General features: G+C 37.7%; 1 protein-coding gene across 12 annotated transcripts in view; it reads left to right on the top strand.

Annotated features, from left to right (window-relative positions):
• Positions 1-14,901, top strand: part of NAV3 (neuron navigator 3) — a 286,112-nt gene that overhangs the window by 223,190 nt on the left and 48,021 nt on the right. For all 12 annotated transcript variants that reach the window (XM_066591685.1, XM_066591684.1, XM_066591688.1 and 9 more), the window contains 6 exons: positions 151-339; positions 578-630; positions 8,110-8,133; positions 9,271-9,348; positions 12,299-12,382; positions 14,236-14,347. In XM_066591685.1, the coding sequence (XP_066447782.1) occupies positions 151-339; positions 578-630; positions 8,110-8,133; positions 9,271-9,348; positions 12,299-12,382; positions 14,236-14,347 (540 nt within the window). The remainder of the gene's footprint in view (positions 1-150; positions 340-577; positions 631-8,109; positions 8,134-9,270; positions 9,349-12,298; positions 12,383-14,235; positions 14,348-14,901) is intronic.

Raw genomic sequence — 14,901 nt, forward strand, 5'->3', positions numbered from 1 at the left:
GTCTTTATCAAAAACTGATAATAATCCATCTTTTGTATAGTTTCACCTGAATGTAGTTTAAAAGCTGATGACTTTTTATAAGTCAGTCCCACCTCATATACTATTGCTATATCTAGTTTGTTACATGTAATCCATCTTTTTCTTTTGCAGTAAGCCCCACCAACCTCTCCCAGTTTACAATTCCTGGACCAAGTATGATGCGATCTAATAGCATTCCAGCACAAGATGCTTCCTTTGAATTATACGAAGACTCACAGTTGGGAGGAAGTGCTACCTCATTAGAGGACCGACCTAGAGCAATCAGTCACTCAGGTTCCTTCAGGGACAGCATGGAAGAAGGTATTTAGGTGGCTTCAGTGACGTTAAATACTCATTCACTCTGTATTCAATATATAGCTTTTATAATGTATGTTAAATTCATAAAACTGCCATATGCCTTTTCATGTAACCAATATTCACCCTTTGTGTTTGGTGCTTGTCATCACTTTTTCTCAAAGTGGCCATTATATAAAAGCCTTTGACATGTACAATGTATACATTCAAAGAAATGTAACTATCATTTCCTATTTCTTTTCAGTACATGGATCATCATTATCGCTGGTTTCTAGCACATCATCCCTATACTCCACTGTAAGTATTATTCACCTACTGTAGATAAGTTAGCAGAGGTCTGCAAATGGTTTAGTTTTCCTAACAGGACAGGAAATCCATCATCAACCTGTACTGCATGACGTGGGAGTGATTCTTCACCAAGGTTTTGTTTCACTGTAGAAGAAAGGATGGCATTGTGTAACAGATGCCTGTCTTATAGACTGTGAGGGTTTACATGATGGAAGTCAGAAAAGCACAAGTAGTCTGTAAACTGACTTGTCTTGCAGAATGAACAATTTCAATCATCTATTTCACAGCATAATTGCTTATGGTAAGGCTCTATAGTTTTGTGTTACAAATAGAGATAAGCGAGCATACTCGGTAAGGCGATATACTCGAGAGAGCATCGCCTTTTTCGAGTACCTGCTGGCTCGTCCCTGAAGATTCGGGGGGGGGGGGGGAGGGCGGGGGTGAGCGGGGGGTTGTGGAGGGGATCGGGAGGGAGAGAGAGAGATTGATCCCCGTGCGGCCCCGGCCCCCTCGAATCTTCAGGGACGAGCCAGCAGGTACTCAAAAAAGGCGATGCTCTCTCGAGTATATCGCCTTACCGAGTATGCTCGCTCATCTCTAGTTACAAAGCTGTAGCCATTCCATTTGCCGTTGGAGGCTCTATGTATCACCCTAGAGGTAATTCAGTATGAATCCATAAGAAAAAAAATTGTGATCTTCAAAAAATGGTGTATTTCTATGCATGGAATTTTAATTTTTTTTACTCACTATGAGTTAAAATTGTCCTAAAGGACTAATTGTGGGTAAAAATGTTTTTCAGATAATTGCTCATAATGCAGTTCCCTAGCTAGATCACTTTAAAATATTACCAAATTATATGTTTACAGTTCTTAGGTTCTGCTTACACCATGCCTATAGCTTTACTATAGCTTTCTCTATTTTTATTTACTCAGTAATGTCCAACCCAGACGCATTGGTTGCATCCTAAAAGGATGGATATAATCAGACAGTACAAATACAGATAACACAAAAATGTAAAAAGGAAATACAAAATAGGGAATCTAACCCTAACCCCTCAGATAAGAGAAGATCCTACCTACCAGCGGAGTGCTCGCCCTGATGAGGGTGACCCCCGTATCAGGAACCTGGAATGACTCTGACGTTCCCTACAGGGGGGTAGAAAATAGTGGCAAAGGTTAGAGGACACTTAATGTAAAACAGTACACAGCACAAGATATACAAACACCCCAGATAAAGAAGTAAATCACGAGCAGACATATCTTAACTAAGATGCAGGTCGAGAATGGGAACTGTGAACATGACCAGAAACCTCTTCAGACAAAGAGTATAACCAGCATCTGAGGAGGAGTCAGAATAATTATACACAAACCAAAGCTGGTGGGCTGTCTGGGATACCACCATGCAGCCAACCAATCAGTCAATAAAACATCAGAGAAATGTACCCATCTGTGTTTAGCGCCAAAATGTCAGTTAGTATGTGTCGAAGTGAGGATCACATGAGCTGAACCTGATCCTCATTCGCAGCTGGTGAACCGTGACACCTACACTATTAAATTTGGTAATTTAGCATTCAATTTTTCTTATAATTTAACTTTTCTTGAGCACTATTGAGGAAGGTGGTGTTCATGTAGTATATGGATTCTGTTGTACTAGTTTGCTGTTTAGCTTTACTTCTGTATTAATTCCAGAGATTTTTTACCATGTGTATTGCCTGCATTATGGTCAGTAGATGTCAGTAGTGAATCAGCTGCCTGCAGTATATCTACTGTAAAAAGAACAGCCAGTATGCGTATTGCTGAATAATATTGCAGCAGCCGTCATTATTTAAATTATTGCTCATACCTCAATTGTTCTCCTGCTCAGAACATTCACATTTCTCCAGGAACACAGGTAAAACAGCACGAAAAAAATATAGATGCAAGAAACTGTAGATAATGGCCAGCAGAATCTGTACTAAACTGGATAACATGATTACAGCTCTTTCTTACTTACATGGTTTAGTAAAATGAATGTTATGAAAGATTTACATCTTACCATGTACATAGAGGAGATTAACCCCAAAACAAAAATCACAATGGGGATGGTACCTGGTGTAGGTTCACACCACCACATACTGACACTTGGGTGCATTCTCTGATTTTTGTATCCTATCTTACAGAAAAGTGTGGTGCAGAAGCCTTTTCGTTATCCCTTGTCTGTTAATGTTGCCATGTTCAATAAAGGTGTTTTCTCATATTTTACTATTAAAGATGTATCCTCAGGATACCTATCTTCAATAGCAGATCATCAGCGATGCACGTCTCGGGATCCTCACCGATCACTCGCTGATTCTCCGGCCCATTGTCAGTGCAGTGGAGCAAGACGTTTTCATTAATAGTTAAGGCCAGAAGTGTAATAGTTTGCCATTGATTTCAGTGGAACTAAAGCCACTATTACACTTCCGGTCCTGCCCATCGATATGGATATCTGGCCCCTCTCGTCAGTACTAGAAGTATAATGGCTGGCTTCACTCCCATTAAGTTTAATGGGAGTGAGGCCATCTATTACACACCTGACCTTGACTGCTGTTGTGGACATCCAGCCTTGCTGCACTGACAATGGGGCCTGAAGACCAGCTGATTGTCGGAGATCCTGAGCAGTGGATCCCTGACAATCTGCTATTAATCACCTATCATGATCAATAGTGAAAAATGGCAAAAATCCCTTTAAGAAGGACAGCCTTGCGCAAGTTCACACTATATAAGGAAAATGGTTGAGGTCTATCTGAGCTGGGGCCCTCTCTACATTGTCACCTTTGCACAAACATGATATATGACTCTACATTCATGGGACATTTTTTAAAGCACCATCCCATTCTGGACAGAAGCAGTATCACAGTCTCCCAGAAATAGTACATTCAAACACACATGCTACTTTAAGGCCCAATTTATTAGAAAATCCAGCAAAAAACTGAGGTAGGGAGTAATATTTAGCAGATGTAAGCGTTCCCTCTTTTATATATATATATATATTTTTTTTTTTTAATTATATATATATATATATATATATATATATATATATATACATATATGTATTTTTTAACTACAGAATAGTACTGCACCCGGACCTAGGTGGTTTTAACATTATAGAAGCTACTTAGAAATGTTAACATGTTGCTTTCCTACTTGGTAAGGAGGTATAATCTTGCTATGTCTCAAAATATAATAATGATCTACAAAGGCAAAAGTCCACCACTCTCACAAAGCTATAGGCCAATATCATTATTAAATGGTGATACAAAAAATATGCTAATATAATAGCAAAAATACCAGAAACCATATATGAAAGCATTTATCAATGCAGATCAATCAGGTTTCACAGTGGATAGACAGGCCAGCGAGACAGCTATAAGGGTAATTGATTTAATTCAGTATTCAAAAACTTTGGGGTCGCTAGTGCTCTCCTTTCTCTAGATGCAAAGAAAGTTTTTGACATGATGAGTTTATAATAAATTCAGTTGTAGACGGATTAATATATCAAGCAATCATTGCTTTATATTGAACCCCATGTCCAAAGGTGTAGGGCACAGACATGGCGAAGTTAATTTGCACTTACAAAAATACCAAATATTGGGTAAGAGGGCACAGATGTTTTGTGATTAATAACACATAGATACATACCAGGGAGGGATGAGCATAACAGTAAATAATTAATTTAGTGACCAGGAATGTGAAAGTGAAAGTTTATAGTCTTTAGATTAATGTTAGGGGGTAATGATGTAAGAACCCCCCTACAAGATTCATACCATTTCTGAATCTCGGAGGGGGTTCTTACATCGTTGGAGATTAGGAGATATGAGAAACCCAGAGCAGAGGTAACACTTTGACATGATGGTGACACCCTAAAATCAATTTAGAAACTATAAACTTTCACTTTTACATTCCTTGTCACTGGAATAATTATTTACTGTTATGCTCATCCCTCCATGGTATGTATCTATGGGCTATTTAATTAAGCAAATTAAATTTACCATGTCTGTGCCCTCCCATGTGATCATGTGTATATGTTTTAATATAAAGACATTAGTAGATTTGTTCCATTAAGCCTGGGAAAGAACCCTGCGTAGGTTTGAAAGCTCGCTATAACATCATGTATTTTTGTTAGCCAATAAAAGGTATCAAAAGGTATCTACACGATTGCTTGGTTTCTCTTACTGAGAACAATTACACTTCACTCTACTGGCTAGCACGGTACTAAACATTTTTCGTTTTAACTTCAGTTAGGGAACCCCTCAACTCTTGAAATCAAATGTAAACATTAATACAAAACTTTACATGGGTTTCTTGCTGTGAATTGAACAGAAAAAAATCTCTTTTATTGCTGGTGAATGTAGACCCTACATGACAGAAAAAAATATAAAACCACTTTGAATTTGAAGCAGTGGAAAGGGGAATGAGATTCAGTACAGTAATGAAGTAAAATTAGGTCAAGAAAATTCCACAAATCCACTGAATAATTGGTGTGTTTACGGTATGGAGCCCTAGAAAAAAAACATCACTTGAACATTGCTTAATTTAGCAGATTTTGAAATTACAACTTTACCAACTATAATAAACTTGAATGTGAACCTATTTACTTCTCAAGATATCCTGATAATACAATGGTTTTATATTAAATATGTAATCTAACCCTTTGAAGAAGTTTAGACAACTTGACTGATAATGACTTTTTTAACATATAATCGGATTATTAGTTTTCTGCAAAAATCTAAGATTAAACAAATGTTGTAAGATCAGCAAAAGGCTCTCCGCATATAAATATTTCCAAGGAATGGGAGATCAATCGCACAGCATGTCAATTATATATAAAGAGATCATATACACAAACTCAAAGGGAAAACTCACATTAATGTGTAAATGGAAAAAGGACCTACAGAAATTAGAAAAAAGGAAGCAAGCCTTTACAACGTTAGCGGAAATGTAGCATTGTTTAAATTATATTGAAAATTTACAGAATATCCTGCTGAGGTGGTACTCCTACCCTGTAGTGCAGGCAAAGTCCTCTACAGCAATATCACTTGGCTGTTGGAGATAATATGGGAAAAAAGGTTACACATATGGTGTGAGTGTAAGAGGATTCAGGAATATTTGCAATAGGTAATTGCCCTAATTTCCAGTCTTGTGGGGAAAGATATACCCCCACATCTACAAACAACACTTTTGAATATTGGCTTACTGAAGATATAATTACTGGAGTCTTGTGATGGACCACAATTATAATCTCAGTGGCAGCTCAGATAGAAATAGCAATACTATTAAAGTCCATTTGTACACCAACAGTAAAAGTGGTAGTAGATCAGGGAAACATGCTGTGTACTATTAACATAATATATAAGGCCAAAAAAAGACATATATCCTTCCTGTTCAGCCTATTAACCCTCAATGTTGATCCAGAGGAAGACAAAAAATCCCCAAGGAGGTAGAAGCAATTCCTTTCTGTCCTCTCTTGTGTTCATTTCTTTACATAGTATTGTATCATCTGCAGATATTGATATTTTACTGCACAATCCTTCTGTCAGGTCATTAATATATTAAAAATAATAGGGCCCAATATTGCCCCTGGGGAACCCCAAGAGTAATGGTGACCCAATCAGAGTATGCACCATTTATAACCACCCTCTGCTTTCTATCACTGACCAGTTACTTACCCACTTACACACATTATCACCCAGACCATGCAATCTCATCTTATATACCAACCTTTTATGCAGCACAGTATCAAATACTTTGAAAAAGTCCAGATACACAAGATCCAATGACTCTCCCTGGTCCAGTCTAGAACTTACCTCCTCATAGAAGCTAGTCAGATTGGTTTGACAGGAGCGATCTCTCATAAACTCATGCTGATATGGGATAATACAGCTATTTTCCATGAGGTACTCCAGGATAGCATCTCCTAGAAACCCTTCAAACATTTTACCTACAATAGAAGTTAGACTTACCGGCCTGTAGTTTCTAGGTTCACTTTTTGACACCTTTTATAATATAAGCATTGCATTGGTTATGCGCCAATCCATTGTAAAGACCCAGTCACTATAGAGTCCTTAAATATAAACAACAAGGGTCTGTCTATCACATTACTTAACTCCCTTAAAACCCAGGTGTGTATGCCATCAGGACCCGAGGACGTGTCTATTTTAATCTTTTTAAGACGGCTCTGCACTTTTTCCTGGGTTAGACTGGTGACATTTAGTGGGGAGTTTACTTTATCACTCTGCATCTCATGTGACAGTTAATCTTCCTCTGTAAATATACTAGAGACAAAGCTATAGAATAGATTTGCTTTCTCTACATCAGCCTCTACAAAGTTTCCTACATAATTTAAAATTAATTGAAGGAATTGTCCAAGTTATGTAAGCATCATCTTAAGGGGTTCCCATAGTGTAAAATAACGAAGCTGCTCATCCCTCACTGGCGACTCCAGTCTCCACTGCTTGTTTACAGTCTGTAGTCAGCTTGTGATGTCCCATAAACCTGCTGCTGCAGCCAATAACAGTGCTCAGTCATAAATATTCAGTGTTGACCCTGGCTGCAGCAGCTTATTTGGCGATGGCTCATGCTGACTGCAGCCTGATAAGATGACATCAGCAGGAAGACCGGAGTCACTGGCAGGGGACAAGAAAATAGAGGTGGGTATGAGATGCTTTGTTATTATTTCTCAGGGGGGACTTTACACCATTCAATACTTCATATATCACAATAACCGTATCAGTGTGCATTTTTTGTATTAAATAAAAGCACTCTTCTTCACATACACCTCAATAAAGTGAATGCAGAGTCATTAGGGTCTGTAATCTGCAGAGCCACAACTTCAACAAGAAATCCTCTGTCATAGCATTTAAGATGCAAAAGGATAAATGTTCTTCATTCCTCTATAATAAGTGCAATATTTCAACTGTGTTGGTCATTGTCAAGCATGACAGGAGGAATGAAGAATATTTATACTTCTGCCATGTGTACATGTTTGTGCATCAAATACATCAAGGTGATCAGTCTTTAAAGTCCCCAAGAATTTGGGCATGTCAAAGATTTTCTAAGTGTTAAGTCCTTTCTCAGGCGTATCGGCCACTGGCAGAATCTTCTTTTAAAATGGCAAAATGTAAATGTTCATCGATCATGAATTTAAGAAAATGTAGAATCACTGACAAAGGTGTAACTAGAAGCTTCTGGGCCCCAACGCAAAATGGGGCCCCCAACTGTATCGCTTTCGTCATAGTACTGGGCTCCCTATATGGAAAAGAGAAGCTTTATGACCCCCATAAGGCTCCTGGGCCCGAGTGCAACTGCATCTCCTGCATCCTCTATAGTTACGCCCCTGTCTCAGCCCAATTCACTTAAATAATTCACATTTTGCAAATGTCCACTAATTGTAATTTTTCTCATGCATAGAATATGCTTGACAAATTGACTATGTACTATATATTAAAAGATGTATCTCATTTGTTTCTAGGCTGAGGAGAAGGCACACTCAGAGGTAACATTTTTCTTCAAACTTTTTATGGTGGTTTTTGCATTGGGACGCTCAATTGTAAACTTACAAATTAAAGTCAATTATAAAAATCAAATTGTCTTATAATGTTTATTACAAAAGTATTCCAGAATAAATCATATTAACGACCTACTACATAGTTCTCTGCTGCATCCCTGTACTGTAGTAACAGCAAATTGTGTGTAGGGGGAAAGTGGCTCGGTGGGCATTTGTGGTCTGTTGTGTTTTTTTTATTCTTATCAAAGTTATCATTATATCCAGAAAGGGGGAAAAAGACTATTTCTAATGCTGATTTTTATAACTTTCATTTAGGATCAAATCTAAAAACATAGTTAGTATACACATCACATTGCTACCTGCAGAATGTGAATCAGCCTGGCGGTGTTCACAACTGCTTACATTCCCATATAAAAAAAGTAATTTAAAAAAAGTGTTAATGACGACTGATAGAAGAAAGTCACTGCTTCATCTACATGTATGTCATTATTCCCTCTATGTAAATGAAAACTACCAAATTGCATTTGTCTTAATCTCCCTTCCGCAGTTTCATGATCTTCATAGCTTCTACATGCCACATATTTGAGTAAGAGGGCAACGGCTTTTGCCCACATGCTAGAGTGCTCATCAAGGCCAGGAAATTGAATTTTTCTTTCTTTTCCATTTTCAAGAAGTCCAGTTTTCCCTTCTGTCTTGTGACTCTATTACTTTTTTAATATCGGAGCAACCTGACCTGTCTGGTAATTGCCAGATTCCTATCTTCCAATCATTTTGTGAGTGGCATTTCATATCCTGAAAACCTGTTAAAGTTATGTAACAATTCGGGTAATGTTCAAGATATCACTTAGTAACCCTTCAATCTTCTTTCCTATACATTTAGCTCAGTGACAACAGAGCACTTTACACCCATTTTTCTATTATAGTCCTTTGTTCCATGAATGATAGAACAGTAATTTACCATCTAAGAGCTGTAGAATTAAGAACAAGAATTGAATAATTATGTTGATCAAGTCAATGTGATGCTGGCCAATGGTATCCAGTAGGCCCTGCACATTATTTATGTCTTTTCATGATCAAAAATATCACATAAGTATTAAAATGTGTTCTTTAAATGTTTTTATTTAGCAGATACAAAAATTGCGTAGGGAACTGATAGCATCACAAGAAAAAGTTGCTACGTTGACATCTCAGCTATCTGCTAATGTGAGTATGATGCTTCACAAGGCATACTTCATTTACTTAGTCGGCTAATATGAATGTATTCTGGTATCATAAGAATAAGGGCTCCATTTTTTAGCATTTTGAAATGCTTGGCAAAAAACACAATTTAAAGAATTTTTCATGGCGGTTTTTTCCAAGTGTTTTTGGTTTGAAACCATTTTTAAATGCATTGTTATGCTATTTTGCAAGTTCAATTTAAAAGCCTATGGGAAATGCCGGGTAAAAAAAGACTACACCCAGAGATGCTGCGTGTTCAATAAATTCCAAAAACATTACCGCTTTGTAAAGTCTTTTCAAAATTTCACTATAGACAGTAAAACAACAACTGGCTGCAGCGTTGCTGTGAAAAAGCTATGGAAAATGCAGTTGGGAAAATCCATCCTGAGAGGGACACTTTTATACTGTCCGCAGTATTTAATGGGGTTGTGGCAGTACTAACTTTTATAACCTATCCGTAGGACAGATTATAAAAGTCTGATTGGTGGGGTCTCAGTGTTGAGACTTCCACCAGTCAGGAAAATGGGCGAACTGTGTCCCCTCTATTCATCAATGTGGGATTGCTTCTTCCAACTGCAGTGATGTCAGATTAAATTGAGCAATGGCTGCTCAAGTGTGCCTGCCACTTCATTTATTTCAGTGTAGCTTGTACTCGGCTATCCTCCGGCACTCTCTTTGAAAATGAATGGAGCAGTACTGAGCATGCACAACTGCCGCTTTATTCAATCTCCTCCTCACCGAAGGAGGTGCAGTAAGCCCACAGGAGGAGAGGGGAATACAGGATTCTCATTCTCAGTGTTTCGGCTATGAAACACTGACCAATCAGACTTTTATCATCTATCCTATGGATAAAAGTTGATTCTGGCATAACCCCATTAAGAGGACTAAAAATGTGATAACTAGGTGTTAATTATTCTAATGCTAAGAAAAACAGCATTTGCAGTCAATTTGAAACTGTTGTGCAGATGTTGAGAAATATTTTACAACATACAGTAACGTATGGCAGATCTGGCTCAACATGCAATCCTTTTTTTGGCTGTGCATAAGTGTCATCAATGATTGATAGATGTATTGTTTTAGAAATGCCTAGCCACTTCCCTTTTTTAGCATACAATACATGAATCCCTGTAAATGCACGTTTAGACACAACGATTCTTGCTCAAAATTCGCTCAAAGCCATCTTGCATCTAAATGCACGAACATCGTGCAGTTTTTGTGCACGATTCATTCCTCGCTGAATTCTAGTTTTCCAGAATTGAGCAATGAACTCTTATCAGCGGTGCAGGCTGTTATCACAGTTGTTCTTTCAGCTCGTGTCCTGAGTTTTCTAAAAAAGTTAGAACCAAATATTGGACCAAATATTTACCAAAATGCGTCCTTATGGATATGTCTGTGGAATATGTTGTGAGAACTTTGTCTTCGTTGGCACAGGGAATAGTATAGGCACTTAAAAGGGTTCTGTCATTAGAAAACAAAAATTCTATAGTTTCCTATTCCTCCCCTTCTTACTGCATCTTCTCCTTTCCAATCTTCGACTGTCTCCTGCAGTCCCCTCGGGTCACCTCACCGCAAGTCGGACGATTCTTCTTCCGGTGACAAAGTGTCCATTTTCTGCAATCTCCTTTCTGCAGTGCAATGTATGCTACGTCATTCCCAGCAGGGAGTGCCGAGCTACTTCAGATACTGCACATGTGCGCTGTCTCTCTGCAATAGTATATGAACTCTCGTGACAAGACAGCGCACATGCGGAGTCTTGGCAATAGATCGGCATTCCTTACAAGGCAGTAAACATTATGTCACTAGTAACGTAACCTACACTGACCTGCCGGAAGATGAATGCTGAGAATGGACGCATCACAACAAGAAGAAGAGGATCCTGCCTGCCAGCTTACAGTGAGGTGACTGGGGGGACTGGAGAAGATCAGTGAGCAAGAAGATGCAGTAAGAAGGTTGCCTGGAGAGGAATATGTAAGTACTGTTTTTTTTTAAATGACCAAACCCCTTTGAATTATTACTTATGCTAAAACAATATGTGATGTGTGTGTGATATATAACACACACACACACACACACAGATATATACACTATATAGCCAAAAGTATTTGGACACTGCAGAAAATAAGCAAATCTGAGTTTGCCGAATGGTATGCTGGGAAAGGCATGCTGCTAATTTTGTACAATTCATCCGATTGAGCACTTGTGGGGCGAACTGGAGCGACGGGTACGACAGCGCCACCCACACCCATCCTCACAACAATCTCTTCTCACAGCCTTGCACGAGGAATGGCTAGCTATTCCTGCTTGGACTTACAGAGAACTTGTAGAAAGTATGCCTCCACGTGTTGTCTCTGTAATACAAGCAAAAGGCGGGCCGACACATTACTAAATAGGCTAATAAAGCACTTTTTCTGAAAAGCATGCAGTGTCCAAATACTTTTGTCCATATATATATATACATATATATATATATATATATATATATATATATATATATATATATATATATATATATATATATATATCATGACAATATATGTAGCACGACAAAATATGAGCTGTTGTCCAGCTAAATTTGTCAGGTAAATTGAAAAAAAAGCTGAGAAAATGTCACAGTGTACTTTTTTCTTATGTAGCATAAAATAATGTTGTAGAAGAGAACCTGTGCGGATCATCCTTACACACAGAGTAAAATTATGCAAGATGAATAATTTTCCCAATTTTCAATGTATTTTTGTATGTGCAATTTCCAGGTATAACGCAGCAAAGATAATGTCTTATATTTTCACTGAGGATTTTATTTCTTCTTGTATTTTAAAATGACCAAAATGAATGAGAACAGGAAAAAATGTGATTTTTCTGAACACGCTGGTTTATGTGCCTTCAATGTGAGCAATTGATACAGTTTTGATGATTTTCTTCTTTGCTTGATTTCTAGTCTCATTTAGTGGCAGCTTTTGAGAAGAGCTTAGGAAATATGACTGGCCGACTGCAAAGTCTTACAATGACAGCTGAACAAAAGGTGACCTAAAAAGCTTAAAAACATCTGCAGATTAAGCTTAGAAAGTGATGAAATGTTTAAGATTATTTGAGACGACATACTGAGGTCAATTTTTTCCCCTATTTAATGTTATTTTATCGTGAATTCAGCAATATACTCTAAAATGGCTGTGCTAGACCTTCAATGTACCTTCAAGGTTTTCTGTTATGGCTTTCACTTATGTCTACAGAATATTATGACACATTTATCTTCAGCATTGTTGGATATTGTTATACTTGTACTACTTAAATTTGCAAGATTCTATTCGTTAAATCCAAGTCACTATTTTAATTTTGGACTAATCAATTTGATAAAATATGGTGAGCTTTTGGCTAGCTGCAGCCATTACTACAGTGAGGTTAGAACATTAGGAAGATATATCCATCTTTTGGAACCCATTAATAAATCTAAGTCAGAATGTAGCGAGCTCTTCCTAGCGAGGAAGAAGAAAAATGATCATGTAATTCTATGGCTGTATGGAAGAGATATATTAAGAAATGAATCATATACATTTGAGCATGAAAAAAGACTGTTCATAGTTAGAGGTACGTTTTAGCTGAAACTCTTCATTTTTAATGTTTCAGACATGTTCTGTGCATCAAACTGACCACTGAGTCTAGTTTTGGGATAGGAGCTGCAATACAAATTGGCCATGGCCTCTTGAATCCATGGTGTCCTATTCGCATAGGATAACTTTTTTTGTAGTTGGTGCCAAGCATTTATTGGGGTTAATTATGTTAGAAATCATAAGCTGTGTGATAAATGTTTTTGGGTATATTTGTCACATTTGGTGTTTGTTAATTTATCAAGCTCTAAAGTGGATACTAATGTTTTAATAATTAATGAGATTCAATCTGTGTTGGGTGAATGAGAAGAACATATTTTAATTTGCCCAGGCTGTCATACAATTTGTCATACAACTTTTTACTGTGAATATTAGGCCTCATGCACGCATCATCTACACACAGTCTTTGTGGCTCCATACCATTGATCAGTAGCCCGCCCTGTGCCATCATATGGGGATTTTTTGCCACTACAGTACTAGGATAGCATCTCAGTAATACTACATCCAATAAAACATGGCAGACGTTTATTTCTGTCACATTCAAACTAAATCCTCCATATGAAATTAGAAGCATATCAGAGGCATCAGAAGCATAGAATTCTACTTGGAGGTTGTACAAAGCCATAATACCATGGTGTGCATATGTCTTAACTGGTAGTTGTTAAACTGTATATGCAAAGTCATATAACATGTTTATGACAAATACGTTTTGGTCTGGTACATGGAGTAATATAGTTTACTGTAACGTATTTTTATAAATGCCCCTTTTTTTTAATTAATACTGTAGTTGTCATACTTTATAACTCAGAACATGTTACTCCATTTTCCAGTATTACACAGCCCCTTAGGGAATATTGGCATTATATAAATAATGTAAATCAGAGGCGTAACTTGAAGCTCCTGGCCCCAATGCAAAACCTGTAACAGGGCTCCCAACTGTAATGCTTTATTCATAGTACTGGGCTACCTATAAGGAGAAGAGTGGCTTTATGCGCCCCCTAAGGCTCCAGGGCCCGGGTGCAACCGCATCCCCTGCATTCTCTATAGTTATGCCAGTGATGTAAATAATAATTGTAATGTTCTCCGTGTTCTTAGTTTACACTCTTTTCTTCATTGAGTAGTTTTAAGAAGCTACATACATAAAAATGATGTAAGAAGTCTTCTATAGCCAACCGATGTCGTAGTCTACAGCCTTATTTTCTATAACTATCTTCATGTTTTTATTGAATGAAGGTTATTAAATAGGTACATTTTTTTTGCTTGCTTCCAGGAGTCAGAGCTTATTGAGCTTCGAGAGACAATCGAGATGCTAAAGGCTCAGAATTCAGCAGCACAAGCCGCGATACAGGGAGCACTGAATGGTTCAGATCATCATAGTAGAGGTAGATGCTTATGCCATTGTGCTATTTCGACATGGTCTATTGCTAATTTTTAAAACAATCTGTCTGAGGTATCTAGTTCATTGTGCTAAAGTGATTAATGCATTTTTTTTAATAAAGATTTTTGATTTCTACAGACTTGTGCACACATACTATTTAGCACTTGGTTGGGTATGTGCTTAAAGAGGTTGTGCCGTTACTTTTTGCAAAAACTTTTCACATGTTATATGGACATGTCAACATTTTTGATTGCTGGGGACAAAGGTGCTGAGACCCTTACCAATTGCTAGGATAAGCCAGCTGAATGGCTCAGCCAAACACTGTCTCTTTTCTAGCTGAAGATGGTCTCAATAGAAAGTTTATGAGCCCATCTTTAGCAAGCGATCAGAGACAGCGCTCACTTTGAGAATCCCTGCTGCATTATAATGATTCTCAATACTGGCATGCCCCTACGACATGTCCATAGAGCATGACAAAAGTTTTTTGAAAGTGCAGTTTTACTTTAATTTATAATGATGCGGTACCATTGTCAGTGTCTTCCACTTGACACTTTTAAC

This window comes from Eleutherodactylus coqui, chromosome 2 (genome assembly GCF_035609145.1).
Source record: "Eleutherodactylus coqui strain aEleCoq1 chromosome 2, aEleCoq1.hap1, whole genome shotgun sequence".
NCBI lineage: Eukaryota > Metazoa > Chordata > Amphibia > Anura > Eleutherodactylidae > Eleutherodactylus > Eleutherodactylus coqui.